General features: G+C 59.9%; 2 protein-coding genes across 19 annotated transcripts in view; both read right to left on the bottom strand.

The window, feature by feature from the left end:
• Window positions 1-104: 104 nt before the first annotated feature.
• On the bottom strand, window positions 105-20,748 carry GET4 (guided entry of tail-anchored proteins factor 4). Of its 3 annotated transcripts, none has more exons than XM_086691363.1 (9): window positions 20,516-20,748; window positions 15,826-15,904; window positions 15,413-15,494; window positions 14,865-15,014; window positions 8,106-8,244; window positions 6,927-7,067; window positions 6,691-6,766; window positions 6,486-6,558; window positions 105-937 (listed from the first exon to the last, which is right to left on the bottom strand). In XM_086691363.1, exons 1-9 carry the CDS (start codon window positions 20,665-20,667, stop codon window positions 852-854), a joined length of 978 nt encoding a protein of 325 aa, XP_086547489.1. In that variant the 5' UTR covers window positions 20,668-20,748; the 3' UTR covers window positions 105-851. The 3 variants fall into 3 exon arrangements, with proteins under 3 accessions (XP_086547489.1, XP_086547490.1, XP_086547491.1); XM_086691364.1 differs by lacking the exon at window positions 20,516-20,748 and adding an exon at window positions 20,043-20,171; XM_086691365.1 differs by lacking the exon at window positions 20,516-20,748 and adding an exon at window positions 19,825-19,843.
• Window positions 20,749-22,595: 1,847 nt separating this feature from the next.
• The window catches only part of SUN1 (Sad1 and UNC84 domain containing 1), a 54,297-nt gene continuing 50,256 nt past the window's right edge, over window positions 22,596-26,636 (bottom strand). For all 16 annotated transcript variants that reach the window (XM_086691348.1, XM_086691352.1, XM_086691346.1 and 13 more), the window contains 3 exons: window positions 26,377-26,544; window positions 24,665-24,757; window positions 22,596-24,247 (listed from right to left, as the gene is read on the bottom strand). In XM_086691348.1, the coding sequence (XP_086547474.1) occupies window positions 24,134-24,247; window positions 24,665-24,757; window positions 26,377-26,544 (375 nt within the window). In that variant the 3' untranslated portion in view covers window positions 22,596-24,133. The remainder of the gene's footprint in view (window positions 24,248-24,664; window positions 24,758-26,376; window positions 26,545-26,636) is intronic.

Genomic DNA, 26,636 nt, shown 5'->3' with positions numbered 1-26,636 from the left:
TGACCATGCGCAGCACCCACGCGGGCACGGTCCAGACAGCCCTGGCCAGGCCGGACTCGGCAGCCGCTCCCCGCCGCGCACTCACAAAGGACGAGCACGGCAAACCCAGTACAAAGGATTTATTTGAACTCAACAGTTAACACAGGCCTTCCTTTAAACCTCGTTTCACAGCCAATCAAAGCGTGTGTATCTTACTCCTCGCCATGCACGATCACTGTGTATTAATCTACAACTCTTATCTTAAATCGTGAAAAAATAAAGTGTCTCCCCTCTTGTAAGCGCCCTGGGAACACCGGGTCTGGCACCAGCGAGAAAGGGCAGATCCGCTCACTCCCAGACTGGCTGTTCGGTTAAACCCTAAAACGTCAGGTCAGAGGAATCAACCACCCAATGAAAATAAATACCGCCTTTTGAGACGTGGAAAGGACTCCCGATCCCCTCGCGAGGCCCGTCCCGAGCGGCCGTGGCCTCGGGATTTGGCACAGAGCAGCCGCCCCGAAGCTCTCCGGGACACCGGTGGCCGGGCCACCGCAGGACGTCCAGGTGGTGCCGGCTGGGCGGCGGCCACCCCCCACGCCACCCGTGACGGGGACGGGCCTCCGTCGGACGCCAGGCGGCCTCCCGAAGCAAACCAGACACAGAGGACAGGGAGAGGGTGGGAGCGCGGCAAGGCCCGTGCTTTATTGTGGTCAGTCTGGAGGTGCAGCGCGGCCCAGCCAGCACAGCCGCGGCGGAGGCGCAGCCCGGGGCGGGCGTGCAGACGCCGACGCGGCCACGGCAGCCGCGGACCGGGAGCCCCCGGGCGTGGGGGCCCGGGCTCGGGGCGGCTTCGTGCGGGCCGCCGGGCGGGGTCAGTCGAGCTCGATGGGGCTGCTGTCGTCCTGACTGTCCTCGCCCTCCTGCTCCGAGGCGCCCATGAGGCTGCTCAGAAGGTTCCCTGGAAGCAAACGCAGGCGCCGTGAGGCACAGCGGCCCCGCGTTGCCGGCACCCCTGCCCGGGGAACCCCACCTTCCGCGGCACCGCGTCCCGGGGCCCGGACGGGAGGCGCGGGGGCCCCACCACGCGTCCCTGGGAACGCGGATGCCTGTGCACGGAGCCCTCGGAGTGGTCGGTAACCCGCGGTCACAGGGACGTCACCATCCACCGACACGAGGCCGTAAATTACACACGTGCTGACTTAAAGGTATCCAGAAATGGGTCAGGACGCGTCAGAGACCCCAGGGCCACACGCGGAGACGTTAATGGCTGTCGCCCACTGGCGCAGTCACCACGGACACTTTGCCTCACTCTGATCTCACCCACGGAACCACTACTGTGTCACCACAGGGTCAGCAGTTTACAAAGCCCTTGAAGCCAAGCCGCCGAGAAAGTAAGAACACACGCACACGGGAACGACGTTCTCGGGACAGACTGCCACGAAGGTGCAGAATCGTCCCCGATCTGCCGCTAACCCGGGTCCAGTGAACACACCAGCAGCACTCTGGGCGCCGGAAGGGCCGACTCTGAAGTTCTGGTGAGAAACGAGCGAGCACGAGGTATGAGGATGCGCGTGGCGAGGAGGGAGGCTGCACGTCAGGCCCGACAGATGCAAACACGCAGTCCCCAGGCCCGGGTGAAACCACAGAGCACCTACACGCAGCTGGCACAGGAAGGAAGGTGGGTCTCCACCCCCCGCCTTCCCCGGCACAAATCCGGACGCCAGACACACAGTTTACAACTAGAAAGTCAAACCGTGTTCCCCAGGAGACGCCTTTCCACGCAGTCTCAGGAAGACCTTTCCACGGTTTGGCCCACGTGCATCAAAATGGCAAACGTCCACCCAGCCCAAGCCCGAGGGGCCGACGAGGCAGGGTGCCACGTGGATTCGGACAGCAGGACGGGGGCAGGGTCACGGAGCTTTGCGGGACGAGCCCGCGGCTGAGCCTGGCACCTGGGGCAGCTTCAGCTCCATCAAGAACCAGGCGCAGTGTGGAGGATACGTCGCAAGGGCACACAACAGCCATCTGTGTGTTTTTGCAGTTACTTCTAGAAGGAAGCTGAGGAAGGGAGGAAGTCTGAACGGCAAGGCGGATTTCGGTGCGTGCTGGCGAATACGAACTCCACGAGGTAACACCTACCCGCTCAAAAGTAGTAGCACGTCGAGGCTCGTAAAAGCCACTCTCAGATGAAGGGCTACAAAGGTCCCTGCCCCGGTGGAGGTCGAAGTTGACATGGGACCCCAGTGAAGGCGATGGCACGTGGTGTTGAGGCCTGGGGCCGCCAGGCTAGGCAGACGAGGGGCGGAGGCCTGGCCTCGAGACGCTGGGTCAGAAACCTGGCATCTAACAGCGGCCAAGACGAACCCGTGAAGAAATGCACGGTGTGCACGGGCCGGTAAACGAGTCAGGAGCCCCCCTCGGGAACCACCCCCGCCCCCCGAACAGAGCAAAGTCCTGGTCCCGACGGCCTCACTGGCGAGTCCCGCCGAACGCTTCAAGGACACCCCACGCCGGTCCTTCTCAGACTTCTCCAGAAACGCTGAGGAAGAGGGAGCGCGTCCCAACTCCTTCCAGACGGCCGGCGTAGCCCCCATACCAAAGCCCAAGGCGCCGGGAGGAGATCGGGGACCGCCACCCCTCGTGAGCTCTGATGCAAACGCCCGAGCAGAGCGCCGGCAAACAGACCGCGACAGTGCACCCACGGACGACGCGCCCCGAGGCGCCTCGCGCCTGCACCGCGAGGAGGGCTCCCCACAACAGGCCGGCCGGGGGGCGCGGCCCCTGGGCAGAGGGGGGAAGACCCACGCGATCGTCCACCCCCGCGGACGCGGGATCGGCCCCTGGCCGGCCCCACGCGGTCATCACGGCACTCAACCAACCGGGAACGGGAGGAGCCACCTCCACACGGTCCCCGCCGTCTCTGGAGAGCCCACGGGGGACGTCATGCGCAGGGGCGAGACCCCGAGAGCTCCTCCTCGAGGAGCAGACACGCGAGGAGGCCCTCGCCGCCTCCGTTCCACACCGAACTGGAAATTCCAGCCAGAGCAAGCAGGGAGAGAGAGAGAAGGAAAAGGCACCCACGGCGCAAAGGAAGCGGCAACACCGTGTTTGAGCAGGACGTGGTCCTGCCACACAGAAAGCCCCAAGGGCTGCACGAAACAGCCGTTGGAGCAAGTGAATTCAGCAAAGGAGCGGGATACAAAGCACGTGGAGATCCGTTGAATTTCTCTACGCCAATAATAAATAACCGGAAAAAATATCAAGAACAATTCCATTCACAGCAGCATCCACAAGAATAAAACACTGAGGCACTGGCTTTAACTGAAAGGCTGAACGACTCATGAATGAAAATGATAAAACACTGAAAGTCACTGAAGTCACAAATAAACGGAAATGCTTTCCGTGTCCACAGGTTGGAAAATGTGATACCGTGTAAATGCCAATACCCTCCAATACCATCTACAGGATCAATGCAGTCCTTGTCAAAATCTCAACGACGTTTTTGCAAGAAAAGAAGAACCCACTCTAAAATTCATACAGAATTGCAAGAGACTCAAACAGCCAAAACTACCCTGAACAAGAACAAAACCGGAGAGCTCACGTTTCCTGATTGCGTGAGCTCAAAGCGGTGTGGTGTGGGCAAAGACACACACACACACACACACACACACACACACACGCACGCACGCACGCAAGCAAAGACCCATGAACAGAACAGAGAGCCAGAAACAGGCCCGAGCACATGGGGGTCAAACAGATCTGACCAGCGTGACAAGATCACTCATGGGAAGATCAGTCTCTTCAACAAACGGGACACTGGACCCCGACCTCGTGTGCACACAAAAAATAGCTCAAAGTGGATCAAGGACCTAAATGTAAGCCCCAGAACAGTAAAACTCGCAGAAGACACAGAGTGAACACTTCCCAGCACCAGACCTGCCGAAGACTGTGGCTGGGACACGCAAGGCCCAGGGAACGGAGGAGAAACAAACGGACTTGGTGAAAATTTTAAGCTCTGCGTCAGAGGACGCTACCCAGAGTGAAAAGGCTGCTGGGTGTTGGGACGGGCGAACAGGCAGAGCACAGAGGATTTTTAGGGCAGAAACCACTCTGAATGACTAATGGTAGGTGTGTGTGTCTAAACCTATAAATGTATGTATGGCATTAAAAGTGACCCTGAATGTAAACCATGAACTTCAGATGAGAGTGATGCGTCCGTGCAGGTACAATTTCAACAAGTCCCCCCTCTGTCGCGGGATGCAAGTACCAGAAAGGGCTGTGGGGGGCAGGGAGGTACATGGAAAATCTCGGGGCCTTCCTCTTTACGTCTGTGAAACTTAAGCTACTTTAAAAAAATAAAGTCTGGCGGCACCTGGGTGGCTCAGTCGGTCAAGCGTCCAACTTCAGCTCAGGTCGTGATCTCACGACTCATGAGTTCGAGCCCCACATCGGGCTCTGGGCTGACGGCTCAGACTCTGGAGCCTGCTTCCGATTCTGTGTCTCCCTGTCTCTCTGCCCCTCCTCTGCTCATGCTCTCTTCCTCAAAAATAAATAAACATTAAAAACATTTATCACGATAAATAGTCTTAAAAAAAACAATCCACAAAACGGGAAAAAATATTTCTGAATCTTACATCTGACAAGTGTAGAGAATTCGTCAACTTGATTCAAAAATAAGCACGTGACTTGACCAGATATACAGGTGCACAAATAGCCAATAAGCACGAGAAAACATGCTACACAACCCTCGTCATTAGGGAGATGCGACCCAGCCACAGCGAGCTCCCACCTCACACCCTGTAGGACGGCTGCCAGTAAAACACAGAAAACGGCAAACGTGGGCGAGGATGTGCAAAAACCAGACCCCTCGCGCACAGCTGGTGGGACACGTCTGTCGGGCACAGTTGGGTAGCGACTCCAAACTTGGAACACAGAACTTCAATGTGACCTGGTGAGTCCAGTTTGGGGTGTACTACCCAAAGCACTGGCCGCAGGGATCCCAGCACACAGGTGCACCCCATATTCACAACAGCAAATTCACACAGCGAACAGGCAGAAGCAACCCGTGTGCATCACAGATGAAGGTAACACAACACGCGCCATCCACCGACGAAACACTATTCGGCCTTAAAAGGGAAGGAAGTTCTGGCACCTGCTCCAACATGGGCGGACCCTGCAGACACCATGGTGAGTGACACAAGGCAGACACGGGAGGACACGCACTGGGACCCACTCCCACGAGGCCCCGGGGTCGTCAGACTCACAGACACGGGAGGACGTGCACCGGGACCCACTCACACGCGGTCCTGGGGTCGTCACACTCACGGACACGGGAGGACGCGCACCGGGACCCACTCCCACGAGGCCCCGGGGTCGTCAGACTCACGGACACGGGAGGACGCGCACCGGGACCCACTCCCACGAGGCCCCGGGGTCGTCAGACTCACAGACACGGGAGGACGCGCACCGGGACCCACTCCCACGAGGCCCCGGGGTTGTTAGACTCACGGACACGGGAGGACTCGCACTGGGACCCACTCCCACGAGGCCCCGGGGTCGTCAGACTCACGGACACAGGAGGACACGCACTGGGACTCACTCCCATGAGGCCCCGGGGTCGTCAGACTCACAGACACGGGAGGACGCGCACTGGGACCCACCCCCACGAGGCCCCGGGGTCGTCAGACTCACGGACACGGGAGGACACACACCGGGACGCACTCCCACGAGGCCCCGGGGTCGTCAGACTCACGGACACGGGAGGACTCGCACCGGGACCCACTCCCACGAGGTCCCGGGGTCGTCAGACTCACGGACACGGGAGGACACGCACCGGGACCCACTCCCACGAGGCCCCGGGGTCGTCAGACTCACGGACACGGGAGGACGCGCACCGGGACCCACTCCCACGAGGCCCCGGGGTCGTCAGACTCACGGACACGGGAGGACGCGCACTGGGACCCACTCCCACGAGGCCCCGGGGTCGTCACACTCACGGACACGGGAGGACGCGCACTGGGACCCACTCCCACGAGGCCCCGGGGTCGTCACACTCACGGACACGGGAGGACGCGCGCTGGGACCCACTCACACGCGGTCCTGGGGTCGTCACACTCACGGACACAGGGTAGGTGGTGGGACCGTGTCTGGGGGAGCGGGTGGAGGTCCGTGTATAACGGACAGAATCTCAACGTGGGGAGATGGAACATTCTGGAAATGGATGATGCAGATGGCTGCACAGCAGCGTGAATGTGCTCAGTCCCCTGAGCCGTTCAGTTAGAAGTGGTTCAGATAGCAAATTTCACGATACATGTATTTTTACCACAAAAGCGAAAGATAAAAGAAAACACCCACCGACGGGGCCCTGGGACGACAGGGCCCGCACGGCTGTGTGGGAGTCTACTGGGAGAAGGACCTCAGGGCCGAGCAGACACGGAGCCCGGGAGAGGACCGCACCTGCGCCCGCCTCGCTCCCTCCCTGCGCCCCCGCCCGCCCCCCCACTCACCCAGCAAGCCCCCGTACGAAGACGTCTGCTTGGGCGGCACCCCAAAGAACAGCTGTCCTATCCGGTCCAGGTACTGCAAGAGACAGAGGCACGGGCTCAGCGGGGCGCAGACACGCGGGCGACACGACCTCCCACCCGCCCGGTCCCCGAGGCTCCCCGTGCCCTCTCCTCCTCCAGCCGTCGCCCGGCCCCACGCGCCCCTCACCTCATTGTACATGGGGTCCCGCCGGAGGGACGGCTGGTACTGCTCACACAGCACCGTGAACACGGTCAGTTTGCCCCTGAAGCGACACGGATGGCAGCACGGATGTCCAGGAGAGTCCAACGTGCAGGGCACACGCACGCGCCCCTCCACACGTGTGCGCATCCCTCTGTGTGCTCTGTACCCCCTCCCCCCACACACACACACACACACGACCCCTCCACGCACACACAACTCACCCATCTACGGCCAACAGCAGAAACCAGATGAAATTCAGCAGAGGCTGCACAAACGGAGGGCCGTTCTCGATGGACGGGTGTTTCTGCGTGTACGTTGTGAACACCACTGACGCGCTGCTTTTGTTCTTTAAACAGAGAAACCTGGAAGGGACGCCCTAGTAAGCAGGGTACCAAGGCAGAAACAAGGGACTCGCACAGACGCTCACGTGAGCACCAGACCTGGGACGCTTCTGGGGGCACAGCAGAAGGCCGTCCCCAAACAGCACACGGGGGCCCCCGCCATGCACAGCACCCCTCTGCATTCGCAATTTCCAGGCGAGGACGTGAAGCTCATGAGGGTGACCGTGTCTGTGGTGGGTTCTCGAACTCCAGACCGCGTGCGCCCAGCAAGTCAGTCCAGGGCCCTGGGGAGTGTGCGGGGCAGTGGGACAGGCTCTGACTCCCGCCCCGTGGGGCCATCTCCACGGCCTTCCCGTGGCCGCTTGTCCCTCCTCGTCAAAGTGCGAGCGAGGTGACCAGGTGGTCTCGGGATCCACACACAGGCGCCGTGCACCACACAACTGGGCTCGGGGGCTCTGGAGTCCCGGAAACTCTCCATTTAGAGGCACAGACACGTATCAGGCCGCCGTGCGGCGGGGCGGGGAGCTCCGAGGTGCCGTCAGGCCCAGCGAGCGTGCTGTGACCCCCCTCCCGTTCACATGCACAGAACGTGTCCTGTTCCAACACCCGGCCACTGATTCCGGGGGTTTCCGAGGCGGGAGCGCGGGCCTACCCTGCCTCCCTCCCAAGCTGTGCGTGCTCGACGGTCCCGGAAAACCACTGGCGAGGGGGCAGGGAGACAGACCAACGGGAGCGGGGGAGCCTCACACGAGACGTCCGGGACCCACACTCGCTCCTCGACCCGGGACACCTCGGACATTTTATTAAATATGCACACCCCCCGAATGACAGCGGCCTGCCACCCAGAAAATCTAGAGAACGGAACACGGGGAGGAACGGCAGGACGCCGGTCAGAACACTCCCTTCCGCGGCCGCCCGACTCAAATCCCACAAACGGTCCGGGGGACCGGGGCGACAACACACAGCCTCCCCGACAGGTCTGCGGCAGGGTCGTGGGGTGGCGACCCTGGGTGGCGTCTCGGCCAGGTGACAGGAGGCCGAGCCAAGGCGGGTACCTACTGTAGCACGGCCTGGGCCACGAACATATCCACCTCGCTGCGGAAGCCCCTGGACGTGGAGTACTCCACCAGCATGTGCGCACAGCCCTCGCCGTCCGCCGAGTGCAGGAAGTGGTACCGGGACTCGCAGTAGTTCTGCTCTGCGGGAGGGAAGCGGACACCGTGAGCCCCGAGCGCTCTGCACACAACCCCGGCCCCCCTCCCCCTGCACACCTGCCTGTGCCCCGCACACCCGCCCTGGGCACCCCCTGCACTCTGCACACCCGCCTCGCCCCCCCCGGCCCCCGCACACCTGCCTGTGCCCCACACACCTGCCCTGGGCACCCCTGCACTCAGCACACCCGCCCCGCCCCGCCCCCCCCGGCCCCCGCACACCTGCCTGTGCCCCGCACACCTGCCCTGGGCACCCCCTGCACTTGGCACACCCGCCCCGCACCCCCCCCGGCCCCCGCACACCTGCCTGCGCCCCACACACCCGCCCTGGGCACCCCCTGCAGTCGGCACACCCGCCCCGCACCCCCCGGCCCCCGCACACCTGCCTGTGCCCTGCACACCATCCCCGCCCCCCACACACCTGAGTGCGCTCTACACCCACCCCCTAGGCGTCCCATTCACCGCCTCAAATGCCCATGGTGGGAGGGCAGGCTTCGGGCTGAAGTCCCCACACTGGCGTCCGCATTAGCTGGCTCACGAGAGCAGGCCGACGCGAGACCCCCGGACTCATGCTTCTGACAACTGAGACGCAGGCCCCGCAAACCCCGGCACGCAAATGCAGCGAAGGTCAGAGTGGTGCCAGGACCAGGTCGGGCCCGCCTGTCCCCCAGGCCACACGAAGGCCCCTGCCGTCCTGACGGCCACCCACCCTCTGTCCACCTTCCGACGCACATTCCACATTCACTACTTCCCTCTCTGTGTTTGTGGTCCGTCCCCCTCAAGAAGCCCTGCTGGATGAAGGACTGGATGTCCCCACCAGGACTGATGTCCCAGTCAGGATGGACCCGTCCTGCGAGTAGTGAGGACACGGCTCAGCCCCACTGTTTCCCAAGAAGGGCCACACTGTCCCACTCAACGCAGAGTCACCTAGGAGCCGGACAGACACGTGGAACCTCAGGCCCCAAACTGGAACCTGCACCCCAACAGGTGAGTTGGGGGCACTCTGGCCTCGACCTTCTGAGCCTGTTCCCTGGGGCCACACCTCTCACCAGGGCAAGAAGCTTTAGTGCTAACAGCACAAAAGGGGGCTGGAAGGACCTTCCAGGAGAAGTGCGCTCCAACTAACCTGCTCCTGAAGCACTCCTATTGCACGCTGCTCGTGGGATGAGCTCTACTGGTACGTTTGTTAAAAAAAAAAATCCCAGCCTTCCCAACGCCAGTAAATGACTCCTGCTGTACCCCTGCTCCCCACACTCATTGCTCGGAAACCTGTCTCCCCGCCTGCTGGCCCTCACAACACTGGCGATTCGACACCCTTCCCTCTTGCCGGATGCTGGCAACGCCTGGGCACCCCTGGCTGCCATGGCCAGGGGGGCGGGGCTCGGCATCCTACAGAGCACAGGGGTCCAGAGCATCCGCCGTGCTGAGGCACAGCCCCGGCCTAGACCAAGCACCTCCCCGCACCCTGGCCCATTTCCCAGAGTGGACCGGATCACGACCCCGTCTCGCTCACAAGGCCCCCCGGCCCCCACACCTTTTCAGGGCTGAGGTGCCATGCCCCAGCCGCCTGCCGCCTTCTACCGGGAATAGTGGCCCCTGGCTGGCCAGGACTGCTTCCTGCCGTTGGCCCCAGCCCCCAGCGCCCCGCACACCACCTTCCGGAGCTCAGAATGGTTCGAGCCCCCATTTCTTTGTGTACTTGCGCTCTCTTCTCTCCCTCAGACCATCCAAAAATAACCTTCTGGTTTTAGAGCATCCACAGGAACAGAAAAATTGGGCAAAACCATGCCCGGATGTTCTGTCCCAGAACCAGACTGGCTCCAAGAACCGTACTGGACCCTGCACAAGAGCACCTCGGGGATCCTGGGGGTCGGTTCCAGATCACTGCAACAAAACCAAGTTTTTGGTTTCCCAGGGCACAGAAAGCTGTGTTCACAGTCTGCTAAGCGTGCCCTAGCTCTATGTGAAAACAAGAAATTGAACTTAAATAACAAACGTTAACCATCACCCAAGCCTGCAGCGGGCTGTAACCTTTCTGCCGGTGGAAGGTTTTCCTGGAGGCCGCCGGCTGCTGACCGTCAGGGTGGAGGTTGCCGGAGGCTGGGGTGGTTCTGGCAAGTTCTGAAATGAGACGATCAAGTCTGCTGTGCTGACTCTTTCCCGAAAGGCCCCTCCGTAGCGTGCGATGCTGTTCGACAGCATCGTACCCACAGGAGAACTTCCTTCACGCCTGGGGTCCAGCCGCTCACACGTGCTGCGGCTTTAGCGACTCCGTTTACAAGCTGTTCTCAACCCTTTGTGGTCATTTCGACCGTCCACGCGGCGCCTTCAGCAGGAGTGGGTTCCAGCTCCAGAAACCTCCTCACTTGCTCACCCGGAAGGAGCGGGTCCTCGTCTGGTGAAGCGTGAGACGGAAGCCGTCCAGCCCCACCCGCAGGCTCCACCTCTGGTTCTGTTCTCTTCCTGTTCCCCCACATCTGCATGGACTTCCTCGCCCGTGTCCCGAACCCCTCGAGGTCGTCCCTGAGGGCTGGCATCGCCTTCTGCCAAACTCCTGTCACAACTGACATTTTGGCCTCTTCCTGCGAATCACGTACGTTCTTAGTGGCATCGAGAACGGTGACTCCTTTCCGGCAGGTTTTCAGCGGACTCTTCCCACCAGAGGAAGCACCATCCGTGGCAGCTACAGCCTTACGAAGTGCGCCTGTTAAAGAAGTCTTGGGGCGCCTGGGTGGCGCAGTCGGTTAAGCGTCCGACTTCAGCCAGGTCACGATCTCGCGGTCCGTGAGTTCGAGCCCCGCGTCGGGCTCTGGGCTGATGGCTCAGAGCCTGGAGCCTGTTTCCGATTCTGTGTCTCCCTCTCTCTCTGCCCCTCCCCCATTCATGCTCTGTCTCTCTCTGTCCCAAAAAAATAAATAAACGTTGAAAAAAAAAAAATTTTAAAGAAGTCTTGAGGACCGAAACGACTCCTCCGTCCACGGGCGGTAGGACAGATGCCGAGTCAGGCATGAACACCACACTCGTCTCACTGCCCATCTCACTGCCCGTGTCCGTCCGAGCTCTCGGGTGACCAGGGCCGTCGCACACAGACGCGCTGCCATGCGGGCGGCGGCGTCCCGTCGGCAGAGGACAGGCAGCGCCCACTCTGCGTGCTCGCTCGGGGCCCTGGGACTCGAGACGGGTCGCTGGGCACTGGCCCCGGCTTGCGGTCGCCGGCTGCTGCGTCAGCCCCGGACGGGAGGGTCGGCCGGTCCCTTGAGGCTGGGAAGCCAGGTGCCGATGTCTCTCCAACGACGCACGTCCTGACGCACGTCCTCGACCCGTGTGGCGTGCGGGCCCCTTGGTTAACGGTCGCAGCTGGATCTTCCGGACCCCCTGCGGCCGCGTCTACACCGCCGTGCACTCTTCCGTCTTGGACGCGGCCTCTGCTGGCTTCAGACTCTCCTCCCGCAGCTTCCTCCCCGCCTCGGCCTTCCTTCGTGGAACTGAGGCAGTCAGCGCGTGGCTCTGGGTTGGGCTGTAGCTTACGGGGATGCCGTGGCTGGTTCGCTCCTGTGTCCCGACCGCTAAAACAGGGAGGCTGATTCCTTCCCATGCTAATTTCCTTCCGGAGTGTGTCCTTTGCGCCGACCACCCGGCTAAGTGTCTAGGGCGAGGGGCCCGGTTTCCGCCTTCCTCACCGAGCTTACTCGTCCGTAGCTCGTGATCTGACGTCACAGACGTGAGACTCTTCCTTTCGCTGGGACCCCAGGGGCCTCTGTAGGGTCATTACGTGGCCCAGTTTCAGTGTTGCTGTGTCTCGGGAAACAGGGAGGCCCGAAGACGAGGAGGGAGATGGGGGAGCGGCCGGTGGGGACAGCGGTCAGCACACACACGGTTATGGATTGTGTTTGCCCTTACGTGAACGCGGTTCCTGGTCCCCAAAACAATCACGATGGCAACGTCAAAGATCACGGTCACAGATCACAGTGACACATTATGACAAAAAACCTTGGGGCATCTGGATGGCTCAATTAGTTGAGCGTCCAACTCTTTATTTCGGCACAGGTTGTGGGATCGGGCTGAGCGTGGAGCCTGCTTGGGATTCTCTGTCTCCCTCTGCCCCTCTGCCCAGCTCGTGCTCTCTCTCAAAACTAAAAAAAGTTAACTTTAAAAGAAATAATAATAGAAAGAATAAAAATCTCAAAGTATCGTGAGAATTAGCAAAATGTGACACAGAGACAGCAAGCAAGCAGGCGCTGTTGGAAAAATGGCGCCAATAAACTTGCTCAACACAGGGTCACCGCAGACCGATGTGTGGGCAATGCACGATCTGTGAAGCGTACCAGAACGAGGTGTGCCTCAATCAGCAGACCGCCACAACACAGCAGAACTGACAGTGGAGGCAAGCTGTGGAGGGGCAATCACCGCGGCCGCAGGCCTGTCCCCAGGGGCCACAGCCGCACAGACATCCCTAAACACAGGCTCTGGACACAAGCCACGGACGCCGGGGCAGGACAGGACGTGGGATCTGTGCCTCAGGCACTACGCATAACTGCCTATATCCTGAATTTTAAAATCACGTTCCTAAATATGAACGCCTTAAAGCTGGCTCTCAACCCCTGAGGCCCCTGAAGGACTCTTTTTTTTTTTAATGTTTATTTACTTAAGAGACAGCGAGGGGCGCCTGGGTGGCGCAGTCGGTTAGGCGTCCGACTTCAGCCAGGTCACGATCTCGCGGTCCGTGAGTTCGAGCCCCGCGTCGGGCTCTGGGCTGATGGCTCCGAGCCTGGAGCCTGTTTCCGATTCTGTGTCTCCCTCTCTCTCTGCCCCTCCCCCGTTCATGCTCTGTCTCTCTCTGTCCCAAAAATAAATAAACTTTGGGAAAAAAAAAATTTTTTTTTAAAAAAAAGAGACAGCGAGTGAGCACATGCGTAGGGGAGGGGCGGAGAAGAAGAGAGAAAGAACCCCAAGCAGGCTCCCCAATGCCAGCACCGAGTCTGACGTGAGGCTCGATCCCACGTACCGTGGGATCGTGGCCTGAGCTGAAACCAAGAGTCAGGCCCTCAAGTGACTGAGCCGCCCAGGCGCCCCCACCTCTGAGGGTCTCTCAGAGCCACGGACGCAGGATCACATCTGTTTTCTGCCTGGCATCTCCCCATGGACCCCCCAAATAGACTGGGCAAAAGGGGCGCCAAATAAATGCTTGCTAGGAACACAGGTTTGCTGTAGCCGCCCCTGATCGCAGAGCAGGCCGTCCACCTGCACGTGCACACCCCAGGCCGGCCCCTGCAAGATGGGGCGGGAGTAAGGGGCAGGGGCCTCAGGGACCCCCCACCCCGCCGGGCCGGCGAACACCGACGGTCTCTCCCTGAGGGGCTTCCGGGCACCCACAATGAACGAGACACTCCAGCATCGGGTGGGTGGGAGGGCGTTCTGGTGGGGACAGACGACAGACAGAAAATGCATGGGGCCCAATGCGAGGCTGGAAGGCCAGGGCGGCCCCAGGGAGGGGAAGCAAGGCGCCCCCAGGGAGTGCATGCCAGCAGAGGAGGGGCCCAAACCGCCTCAGCCCCAGCGCCCAGCTGCTCCTGCTTGGGCCCCCCTCCGGCTCTGGGTCGAAGTGGGGAAGGGACTCAGCTGCCCTCTAAGGAGAGCGTCCTGACTGTCTGGCCTTTGAACTCATGCACATCTGACCGTTATCCTCCCAGCAGCCCTCTGGGGTGCGGGCAGGGCTGGCACGCCAGCAGCTGAGGGGTCTGAGGAGCCCCACTCGTGGGTCACAGCAGGTGGGGACACGCGGACCAGTGAGCGGTGCCACCCCGAGACAAGAGGGGAGGAGTCTGCGTGCTCACACAGCCGGCATCCCCGTGTGGGCGAGGGCTGGGTTCGTGGGGGGCGGCCACCACACGCGTGCCGCCGGACGAGAGGCAGAGCAGGGACGCGTTGGGCCCGCCGGCGTGGGGAGCAGGCAGGCCTATCTGACCCCAGAGCCGCCTCTGGACCCAGGCTGCTTCCGGGAGGAGCCGCTAACACAGACGCGACCCGGCGGAAGGCCGCCGGCAAGTGAAGGAAGGTGACTCTGTGTCCCCACCAAGGCACCTCCCCCCTGCCCAGCGGACGCCCGGTGACGACCCCCGGGAAGGCTGACGCGGTCTGAATGAGCTGCCCGCAGCACTCGCTCAACAGGACACGGCTGTTCAAACCCTCCTGAACAAATGCTGTCCAGGTCACCAAACCGAGGGTCTTTCCCGGCCCTTGAGCACCAGACTCAGAGCTGAGGGTGCGAACCACACCCAGAAACTGCCTGGCATCCCCCCCGGCCCCCTCATCAGCCAAGTGCTTAATCAGAAGCGGAGATTTAAACTTGAAGACGACGCAGCACGCCGTGCCATCACAGGGCCCGCCTGGGGAAGATGTCCCAGAGAGGAAACTGGGGTGGCGGGGGGCGGACAGGAAGGGCCAGACCAGCGGAGAGCAAATCCTCCCCTCCTGGCTCCCCGCGGCCCAGGAGTGCGACTGCTGACGACAGATAACACCAGTAAGAGCCACCAAGGCAGAAACAGGGGCGGCTGTTTGGGGACGGCCTGCACCCTCCCGCCGAGAGCTTTCCCCGCACCGGGCCTACCTTTCCACAGGGTGAGGGCCAGCAGCTGGTGGAGACGGGGGTGGCCCAGCTTCCCTGATCCTCCACTGGACCACTTCAGGGCTCGAGACACAAAAGCCACTCGCTCTGGGGAATTCGGGTCCATCAGACTGAACAGTTTAGCCAGATTTTCTAAAACGACACAAACACAGACCCTTATCCAGAGAAGCGCTGCCGTTCAGCGCCCCACAAACCACAGGTCAGGGTTCACCGAAACAAGAACTATTCCGCCCCGGAGCTGAGAAATGGCGTTCTGGTGTGTCCCAGGCTCCCCCCCCCCCCCCCCACCGCCGCTGACCTCTCGGCCGCCAAGTCAGCAGCCTGGAGGCTCGGCCTGTGTCCTGGAGCAGAGGGGGAGGTGGACTACAGCAGGGAGCTGGCCCCCAGGGGACCCGCCCCGATGCACACTCAGCGTGCGGGCAGGCTGGCAGGCGAGGTGCCAGCGTCCACCAGAGAGGGCGCGCGCGTGCGCGTTGGGGCGTCACTACTCCACGTGCACAGGTACCTCGTGCACAGTCAGAAAGCCTCACCCAACAGGTCAGCGGCCACCTCGACTTCCGCCTTCTCCAGCGACTCTAAGACCAACATGGACAAGTCCGCAGCGCTGTTTTGCTACAAAACACAGAAGTGAGTAGGAATCACAGAAGCAGAGCCCTGGCTGGTCTTTAGAAGCCCCGGCAGAGCTGGACGGCTGCTCCGGTGTCCAGCCAGAAACGCGTGGCGGGGAGACGCACGGGGCCCCCCAGGCGGGGCGCCTGGAGGACGGAGACCCTGGCCGGCGCGGCACCCGGCACCCTCACACGGCACCCCGGATGCAAGCACAGCCGCCTGGCGGTGGCCAGCGACAGGGACGGTCCACGGTCGTCCGCCACACCTCTCCCTGGTCGCTCCCTTTCCAACCCGCAGGCCCCGAGCAGAGGGGGAAAGGCAGGCCCGCGCGTACTTGGCCGTGGCTGAAGAACAGGAGTGCCCCCGAGCACATGAGCTCCCGCGCCTCCGTGTGCTTGCTCTGTGACATGTACCTGTAAGACAGAGAGGAGGGCGGAGCCCCAGTTAGGCCCGGTTAGGCCCCGTGCTCCCCCGCAGACGTCCTCCACAGTCCGACACGCTCTCGGAATCGCGCTCGCCCAGCCCAACGGCTACGGTTTAGAGAGAAAGTGCAAAAGATACAACGTGGGATGAAACACAGGAACTTTATACGGCAAACGATCCCGGAAACACGCGTGTGCGCCTGCGTGCGTGACCGACCAAGAACAGAGTCGAGCTGTGTCGTCGCCTGAGGCCTGCCACCTCACCGGGCGGTCATGGCACCCTGGCCCCCACCCACCGTGGCAGAGAGTCCCTGCCGTCAGCGAGGCAGGCCTCGGGGGACTGGCAGACCCACACCCCCCATCTGACAGCAGCACGGGTGGGGGGCCCAGCGCAGCTCAAAGGTCGCAGCAGAAGGACCCAGAGAAAGGCTGGATGACGTCCACCCCGAGCACACAGGCCCTGCTTCGGTGGTGGGACCCATGTGAAGGACAGAGCGACATACTGGTGTCCATCGGAGAACCAAAGGTCAGGGCCCCGCTCGGGGGTCGGGACAGCAGGAGCTCACTGGGGGACGTCGACTCTCTCTGTGGTCCCCACTCCCTCCACCCCACCCTGTCCTGCCTCACTTTCCCATTGTGGACACATTTCTCAGTTTCCTTAACTGCAGAGGGATAGACACACCGAGAAGCCGGAGCCTGGCAGGCAACTAAACACAAACAACAGGATGGCAGTCTGTCTGCGACAGGCGACATTTAGCGAAGCCGAGCTGAGCCCGAGAGAGAGCCAACGGCAGGAAGCAGCTCCCCGCAGCCCGGCGCAGAGCTAAGCGCGCGACCCGACGCTCGACTCGCTGGCCGTGCGTCTATCTCCGTGATTATCAGAAAAGAAACAGAACCAAAACAAATCGAAGAAAGATACCAAGCGAGCAGCACAAGGTGCTCCCAAGACAGGCAAACAGCAAACACGGAGGCCTGGGAGCCCGTCTGTAGCTCGTCCCGACCGGCAGGCCGGGGGGGGACGTGAGCGCCTGGCTATTCAACTAACCACAGAAATGGTCTTTGTTTCACCAAGGTTCCACGACCGGAACCCCCCAGGACAACACGGCCCCGCCGCGATCAGCACACAGAAGACCCATCTGCCGGGCGGGGGCGGCACCGGTGGGGGGAACCCGCAGCCTGGCCAGAAAACCACCGCCAGCCTGCGGGCTGCGCGCCCCCCACACGCCCAGCTCGTCGCAGCCCGGTCCTGCCGGGGGCCCACACTGCCACGGGCGGTCCCGGGAAGGCGAGTTCCAGAGGCGCGCAGCCCCACGCTGCCACCGGCACGGACACGCGGAACCGCAGGCACCTCTCCGTGACAATCCTGCCAGCGTGTCGCTGCTTACACGAGACGTGACAGGGCTCTAGACTCTCCCGTCTGAGATAACCTCTCAGAGCACCAGATGACAGAAGTCCCTGGGACGACAGGGCCTGCTTTCGAGCACCCGCAGCTCCAGGGCTGGGGGCTCCAGGGGGAGCGGAGCAACGCAACGGTTCCACGGCGCACACGCCCGGCTCGGGGAGCTCGCGTGTTGCAGATCAAGCAAAGCTGGAAAAAACGGAAACAGTGAAAGGCGATCGTGAGAAATGCACGTGCTTCTGTCTGGAATTCAGGGGATGGGAAGGGATTTAGTGCCGGGGCCCAAGGCGTTGGGGGGGGGGGGGGAGCTGAGAGCAGGCGGGGCACCGTCCACCATCCATGTGGCCCTGACGTCAGCACACATGTGTACGCGCCAATGGAACCTGCACCTGGCCAGCACGTGATTGGGGCGGGGGCGGGCGCCCCACCCAGCCTTGTGCCTTGTCCGTTGATTCTGCTTTTTATTAGAAGAAGCAAGCAGAACGTAACAAAAACGTTAATACTACCAATAGAAATTGTGGGGTCAGAGAGAGGCATGTCAGGTGTCAGCTAACAGCACCCCATGCTGTGGAGCTCAGGAGGGCTCAGCATCACCGCAGGGTCACCCCGAGAACACGACCGGAACCCCCTGGAACCCCCTGGCGCGGCCCCCTCCTTTAGGAAAAGTTCCTTATTTGCTTGGAGGTTGCAGAGAACACGTGTTTTAAGTTTTTCTTTTAAAAATTTTCATTTGATTCGGGAGGCAAAACAGTGACACAAATGTCAGAAGGCCCCTGGGAAGGAAGACGGATTTTGGTGAAATCAGAGGGACGCAGGCTGGATGCAGAGGGGCCCCCCCGGGAGGTGACAGTGGAGGCACTGGGCCAAGGGAAGCCAGAAGTGGGGGGCTAGAGAACTACTGAGTACCCATAACCCAACAGGCCTGGAAAAGAGACTCCCTCCTAGTCCCAGAGGAGCTCTGAAGACACTAAGTGGCCACCTGCTGGCACCCCAGGGGGGTGGGGTGGGGCGGAGAGGGGGCAGAGCGTCCAGCTGAACGACTGGACCTCTGCCACGGTCCACGCCTAAGGGACGCGCACCAAGTAAGCCCGACCCACCCGACTGCCCGATTCCGGGCTCCCTTCTCCTTCAGCTGCCCTGAAGTACGACAATTACAAGTGTAATTTGTGAAAGTCTCTGACAGGTGAACGGGTGCCAAGCTGTGGTCCATCCGCACTACAGAACACCACTTGGCCACAGAAACGAATTAACGCTACGCACGGGGGTAAATCCTGAATGATCATGTTGCGTGGACCCGAAAAAGACAAAAAGAGGATATGATTCCACTCACGTCACATTCTAGAAAATGCGAATCCATCTACCGTGACCGTGATGCAGAGATCAGGGGTTGCCTGGGGGCGAGGGGTACAGATGAGAAAACTTAGGCAGTGACGGAAACTCTTAGTATCCTGACTGCTGACGGTTTCGTGCGAGCACATGCCAAAACTCATCAGAGTGCGTGTTCTACGTAAACTCTTACACAAACGTGTATTTACTTACACAAAGACCAAAAACCTAATGTAACTCAGTGAACCTGACTTCTCCCAGAGCCACGCACCCAGGAGGAGGGTTCTAAACAGGTCCGCACGGACGGTACCCTGGGAGACAAGGACAGCTCCCGGCTGTTTCACTCAGACCTTGTGGACGCCACAAATGCCACCACCAACTTCGTCCCCAGGGAGGCCAAAGGCAGATCATTTACTTTTCCCAACTACCAAGAGGTGAAGGTACACCCCACTGCCCCACGACCAAGCCGAGGCTGAGACAGGTTCAGCAAGATGTCGTGGGTCACTGGTCACAGAGCAGAGGTGGAATTCGAAGTAGGTCAAGGCTGTGCTGGCAGAGAGCATGCTTTCCGTCACCACCCCCGGCCACTCCAGACACACACCCTGTGCAGAGACACTTGCCTCTTTATAGCTATCAACACCTCCTTTCCCCACACGGGCAGAAGTGTCTCAAAACAAGAAACACTGTTCATTTTCGGGAAGATCCAGTTTCGCTGATTAATCACTGGGGCAAATATTTACATACAAATCCCAGAGAACAGCGAGCACCGGGGCAGATCTCCAGGCCACATGGATATCTGATTGCCAAGCGGCCAGGCGGAAGGCTTCATGTTGCAAACTTCAATGCCTAGCCTACTCAAGTCTTTGGCTGATTCCCTGAACCACAACCAACTCACTCCTACCTGGTCCTCTAAGCCAACAGAGCCCACCCGGTCGTCTGGGACGTGACGAGCCGCACTCAGAGCACCTCTGAGTCCCCAAGACCTTGATCCAACTGGTTATTTAAAGAAAATTAAAAAACCTAGGCCGAAATGGTGAACAGGCCCGACTCTGTGGCAGTTGGGAAAGAAAAAGCAGGCCACAAAACAGCTTTAACCACCTATAAAATGGTCTTTAAGGCCTATCCGACTCGCAACGAACGGCCCATTGTGTTCTGGCCTGAACCGTAGAGAAGCGGCAGAACTTACCGGAATGTGCCAAGAACCACCCAGAAATCACAGCAGCGGACGTGTTACAGCGCAACTACCGAAAGAAAATTAACGCAGGCCACGCGACACTCGCCAACGCTCCAGGGCCGCACCGGAAAAGCACATTTTATCGCCCGCAACCCGCAGCGGGCCAGCTTGCATGCGTCGCGAGCCCTGAGCGCCCCCGCGCCCCGCAGCTCAGCGCCTGGGACACTCACCGTGGCGCCGGGGCTGCCGGCCGCGCAGGTGCAGGCGCAGCGCCGGGCTCGCGGGCACGGCTGGCCCAGCGCGCAGCGCAGGAGCCCCGGGGCAGAAACACGCTTAACCCGGACGACCGGACCGCCGGGGGACGCAGACCCCGAGGCTCGGTCCCGGGGTGGCCGTGGCTGGGCGAGGCCGGCCAGGGGCCTGGAGAGTGGATGTGTCGGGCCAGGCATGGGGCGGCCGGGCCGGGACTGGGGGAGGCCCGGCTGGCGGGGAGCTGGGCCGGGGCACGGGGGAGGCCGGGCTCGGCGTCCTCAGTCCTCCGCCTCCCGGCCGCCCGCCTGCTCCGACCGCCGCGGCGACAGGCAGCGGCGCGGGCCAATGGGGGCGCGGGGCGGCGAGGCGCGGCCAATGGAAGGCGGCCGGGGGCGGGGCGCCAGGCTCGGCGGAAAGCCCTGGAAGGCGGCGGCCGCGGCGCAGCGGCTACCTGAAGAACAGGGTCCGGTACATCTGGTGCGCCTCGTAGTAGTCACCCTTCTCGACGCTGGCGCGCAACTTGCCCTCCACGCGCTGGACACCGCCGCGATTCCGGGCGCCGTTCCGGGCACTCTCCTGCTCGGCCATCGCCGCCGCCGCCATCGGGCCGGCGCTCCGCGAAGGGCTGACGCTGTCGCAGGCGCGGTCGGCAGCGCCTCTCGGCTTCCGTCCCGGCGGCCGTCCGACGCCCTCTACGGTGGCCCGCGAGGAGCCGCGCGCAGCTGGAGGCGGGCGCGCCGGCGGGCGACCACGTGATTGCGGGGCGGGGCCGTGGAGCCAGCGGCGGACGGCCACGTGACCTCGGGGCGGGGTCGCGGAATCTGCGGAGGGCGGCCGCGTGGCCGCTGGGCGGGGTGGAGGCGGCGCGCACGTGACCGCGGCTCGCTGGCTGACGCCACAATGGCGGCGGCACGTGACGACCGGGTTCTGGGGCGCTGCGGGGGAGAAACTGAGGCTGAGCGGCGCGGGGCTGGGGAGGGTGGCCTGAGGTGAAACAAGCGGCATTTCCACCATCGTTGGGACGCAAAGATTCCTAAATAAAAGCTGTGTTTTCACGCTTTCCGGCGCGGGTACAGGGGAGGTGAGGGTCCTGATTTGGCCCGGGTTTGGGACCAAAGAGAGGTCGAAGTCGAGATGACACGTCATCGCTCGAGTCGCCGGCTCGCTTGGACGCAGAAGCACCTGTTAACACAGAGCTGCAAGTCTGGTGGGAGATGGGGACAAGGACAGGACAGGGATGGGGGCAGGGGACGAGGACACATACGGCGGCTGTGGACCGGGATGGGGAGAGGGTGGGTTTTGGGGACAGGGATGGGGACACAGATAGAGGCTGGGGACACAGGATGGGTTATGGGGACAGGGACAAGGATGGGACAGGGGATGGAGATGGGATGAGGATAGTGGATGGGTTCTGGGAACAGGGACAAGAATGGGACAGGGGATGGGGAGAGAGGATGGGTGATGGTGACAGAGATGGGGACACAGATGGAGGCTGGGGACAGAGGATGGGTTATGGGGACAGGGACAAGGATGGGAGCAGGAGATGAGGACACAGATGGAGGCTGGGGACAGTGGATGGGTTCTGGGTACAGAAGGATGGGTTCTGGGGACAGGGAAAAGGATGGGACAGGGGATGGGGATAGGGACAGTGGATGGGTTCTGGGGACAGGGACGGGGGGGGGGGGGGGGGGGGAGCACAACTGCAGCCCAGTTGGATTTCAGTGTCAGCCAACATCAGACCCCGGAGGATGTTGATTACAGAGTCCTTGTTTGTAACCTAATGTTCGCATAGATGATGCAAACAAAGGTCGGTAGATCAGTAACCATTAAATCCCCAATGGTATTGCTATTTTGTTTAAAGTTCCTTCGTGACAGATCTCCAGGTATTTTTCACAATGGAAAAAAGGGAGGCACAGCGCTGTTAAGTGGAGTACGCGGTCATTTGTCTCCTGTAAACAACAGCGAAGTATACACCTATTTTTGCTAGTGGGCACAGTGTCTCCAGAAGGGCAAAAACAGAGTGGGAACCCGAAAACCGACAGGGAGACGCAGGTGCAGCCTTCCCCTGGGGGTCCTGGCCTCCAGGGTCCCTTCCAGGCGGAGGCCTCACGCCCCGCCACCACGCCCCGCCACCGAGGTGCTGTGCTGCTTCCTCCCGCCGCTTCAGCTCTCGCCGAAGAGGCGCTCTGTCCTGGCTCACTAGGGATCCTCAGCCCAGGGCCTCACGCACGCAGTAGGCATTCAGGAGGTGTTGACTGAATGAACCAATCCCGGGTCAGACTTACAAATGAACTCCCGTCCCAAACCCATCTTTGGCAGCAGGTGCCCTGATGACGCAGATGTTCCTTGGAGGAGATCCACCTCCTCTTTTTCCCGATTTTCTCCTTGTCCGGCAACCCTCTCTGCAGTTCACCTCGTTTCCCAAGGGGCCGTCTCTAGAACTCGCAAGCGTCATCGCCCCACACCCCACGGGCAGGAACAGAGCAAACTGAGAAAAGACACCATTTATTATGCATTTGAAACATCACATGCACTTTTAAAAATTTAAACTCTTTATTTAAACATTTCAATAGCATCTTATCAATTTGGTGGCAGCAAAAGCAGCACTACCAAAGACAAGTGTTTTGAAAAGCATTTACAAAAATATCACGCACAAAGTCCTATCTTGCATCTTTAAAAATAAATATTCAAAATACTTCCACCCAACTCCCAAATTTAGTTTTATATAGGAAATTTTGATTTATAGATTTATCCCGTAATATATGAAACATCTGTATACATTTTATCTGACTTAACTGCATAGGCATTAGTTAGTCCCAATTCTAAGAAGAGTGAAAAAAATGCTACTTTGTGTAGTTTTTATGTATCTGAGGACTGTTGTGCAATATACATAAAACTCTTCAGAAAACCAGTCAGCACCATCATTTTCTTTTTCTGAAAATACAGTATTTATGAGAACACCAAAAGAACGGTCTTAACCAATAAAACTTAAATAATTTTTAAAACATCTGTAACACTTTAAGTGCCTTGCAGATATCTCATTTATAAAGTCTGCTCAGTAAAATAGTCTAAATATTAAATATTAACTATAAACAATGAGTCTCAAGGAATTGAGAACGGCCGACAGCCATAGTAAGAGGCAAATCCCAGCTAGAGGCGGGAAGAAAGTGCCACTGTGAGAAAAAGTATAACCACAAAATGTAATGGTTTCAAGAAATTGCTACCCTGAACAATCCCCTTGGATAACCGTCAGTGGAGGAAAAATTTTAGACTCGGAAAGACAGGGAGCAGGTTAGTGTTCAACTCTGCAGCAAAATTCAAACCAGACGCAGACGACACCCACAAGCCTGGGTGTCCCGGCTCCCTCAGACACTGCGCAGACTCGGGGACAGCCCCCGGGGGGATGAGCCTCCTTGAGACCTGAGAGCTCGAATGATGTGTCCATTTAGATCCAGACCGCCCCCTTTCATGTGAGACCCCCCGTTCAGCCCACAGTAAAACAGACTAAGCAGAAATACACACTGCAGGAATTTCCCCACCTGGTGCGGGATAAAGGGAAAAATCCTACCCTGGAAAAAAGGAGTTCACAACCGAAACTTGGTGACGCGGTTTTTCCCTGAAAGAAACGTGTGCTGGATCGAACACATGAAATCGATCTGCCCCCGAAAGTCCTTGAGAAGGGCCAGTGAAAGGCTAAATATCAAAGCTTCAAACACTTCGACCTTTTAATTTGCTTTGTTCCTGATGTCAAGAAAATACAAATATCAAGAGCTTCATGTTCAAAAACAAATCCCCAAAACAACACATGTGTCTTTGTGACCCACACATTCAAAGGAATCTCCACAGAGATCGGCTGTTGCTGGCAGACCTCGGTGAAACTACGCATTCGACATGCAGTGTTTTCTGTGGACAGAAGAGCAAGCAGGGCGTCCACTCCCAGTGGCAGTCGGTGGCGTTTATTTAGGGGTGACAGTATCCTGTTACTCCATGTGCCCTGGTTCACAAAGGGTTCCAGTGTGTCAGGCTGTCCCAGTATATACAAGATGTACAAGAACTGACAGCAGGATCTTTACTTGATGGGTTCTCCGTGGACTCTGAACCGATAAAGACACGTGTATTCCGGATGGCCCCAGTTAGAGAAAATCCGAAGTTCCACTATTTGGAAAGCTCTCTCGGGTCTTTTCTGGAATCACAAGGTGGGGAGGAAATCACGATTATCCACATGACACCCCAAGCCTGATCACTTTCCCGACCATGATATTTGAGAGTAAGCGGTCAAGCTGGAGGATTAAGTTCTCAGTATGAACTAAGTCACGTATCCTAGGACACGTAGCTCAGGTAGAAACGGACTCCTAGCGGGCCCCAGATTTACTTTCGGCTTCCGGCAACGGGACACATGCACGTGGAACCAAATATACGCTAAGAAGGCTCCTCTGGGAAAAGTCAGGAGGCTCAGGGTCACTCGCTCAGGCTGATGCCCACGGACCCCACCGGGCAGCTTTGCTGAGGCCAGCGGGGGGTCCTGCTGAGCCGAGAGCAGGCGGAGTGCGCGTCAGGCCTCGGGAAGCTACGGGCCAGGCCGAGCCGCGCAAGTGCTTACCGGCGCGTGGAACATCTGGAGGGACTCCCCGTCTTGATCATATGTAAACCGTCCCAGGAGCCGTCCTTCCTCCTGGTGTTCGTTTTCTAGTCCCTGAGACCAAAGCCACACAGTCGTTAACAAATGGAAAAACGACACTGCGTTAACGAAGACTGCTCTCCTTCTACACAATCTGGGAAGATTAAAGCAGGAATAAGGCCTTCTCCAGAAGACCTGGTAAATGCTGGGCATTCCACAACCACACAGCTCACGACAGGCCCCCGAGGGAGGTATTGTTCCTCCCGGACGTGGACAGGGAAAAGCACAGCTGGAACCGGCAAGCTAGCAAGAGAGGAGGGACTGACCGCAGGCACCCCTCTGTGACCGCCCGGCCCGCGGCGCTCCACACGCCACAGCGGAGCCCCAGGGCATGGGATGAGCCCGGGGAAAGGACGGCGGCTCAGCAGGCTGTGAAGCCGCAGGAGGCCGACTCGCACGAGGGCAGACGGGGCGCCAGGAGCTAGTGTGGAACAGGGACGGAGGCTCGGTTTGGGAAGACGAAGTTCCGTGAGGATGGCGCGGCAGCGGCACAGCCTCGTGAACGCGCCGAGTCCGGCAAACCGCACGCTTAACGTGGCTAAGGGGTGACTTTGGTTTGTATTTTGGCGCATCAAGGAAGCAGCCAGTGGGAAGTACAGGCGACTGTCAGAGTGGGTCAGAGCGGGAAGGGACTTCCGTGCGAAGCGTGGAAGCAGTGACAGAGGACGAGCAGAGGTGGCTACGTGCAGCATCAGGACGCACACTGGGAAGCGTGTCTGTAAGAGGGACGCGTGACAGGCGTTTCTATGTGGAAAAAGCTCAGATGTGCTTAAGGAAACTAAGACTCCCGGAAGATAAATGAATAAAAACAAAATGAACCTACAAAAGAGGAAACATGCGTGTGAAACACAGAAACGTAGACCAAGTAGGCCGTTTTTACCGGCCAGGCTAGTGGAGGTTAGGACCAGAGGGCTCAGTGAGGTGAAGCACTGGCCAGGGCACGCTCACGCCCCCCTTCCGCCCCCCGCCACGAGGTACACGGTGGTGCCACTGTGAGCATCCAGTCTATGGGGGGGGGGGGGGGGGAGGGAGACCGCGGGTACGGCCGCCGGCCCCCAACACAGAAGCTGCGGTGACAGCGGGAGAAGTGGAAAGGTACGTGAGCGCCTCGCTACGTGACGGTGTTTCACGTATTTAAAGATGCGTACGAAGCGTTTATCACCATCACAAAACACAAACTGTGCCGTCTCGGCTGTATCTTTTACAGGGAAAAAAGTGGACAGAGCAGAAAACGCCAGGATATGAACAATGAGTTCTCTGGGTGCTGGGATTCTGGGGGCTCTTTCTCCAACTTTCGTGTTTGGGAGTTTTCTGTAAGTTCAGCAGCATATAGTTGTCACGCCTGCCTTTATGGCCGAATGGGCAAACGTTCTCTAGACACAGAACTCTCCGGGTCGGAGGGACTGGTCCCGAGGGCAGCACTCCCACAGAGCGGGGGGGCAGCGAGCACAGTCCACGCCCGCTGGCCTCCCTGAGATAGACTGGACCGTCTCCCTCCGCACGTAACCGGCTCAGAGCACTGATGGGGGGACAGGGGCCGGTGACACAGACTTGTGTCGACAGCCTTTTCTGGGCTCATCTGAGGGAGGTTCTGGAACTGAAGGGAGGGGAGAGCCGGGACGAGGCTCACTCACATAGACCGCGAAGTCCTTGGGGGCGCTGGTGATGTTGCCCGTGGGCGACAGCGTCTTTGGTATGTGCTCCAGAGTGAAGGTGGTCGGGTGGATCTCCATGGACAGCCTCACCACGAGGTACCCCTGGGAGCCCCTGAATGCCCAGCAGTTGCCTGGATAGATGTCAGGCTAGGGAAAAGGCAAAAACCGAAAACTTAACACACGTGACCCTAGAACGGCACGGGGGCCGGGGTACTAGCTGCCTGCACGGTGAAGACCCC

Source organism: Puma concolor, chromosome E3 (genome assembly GCF_028749965.1).
Source record: "Puma concolor isolate L17-30 chromosome E3, mPumCon1.1.hap2, whole genome shotgun sequence".
NCBI lineage: Eukaryota > Metazoa > Chordata > Mammalia > Carnivora > Felidae > Puma > Puma concolor.
The sequence above is the reverse complement of the archived record's forward strand: the minus strand, read 5'-3'. Positions and strand labels throughout refer to the sequence as shown.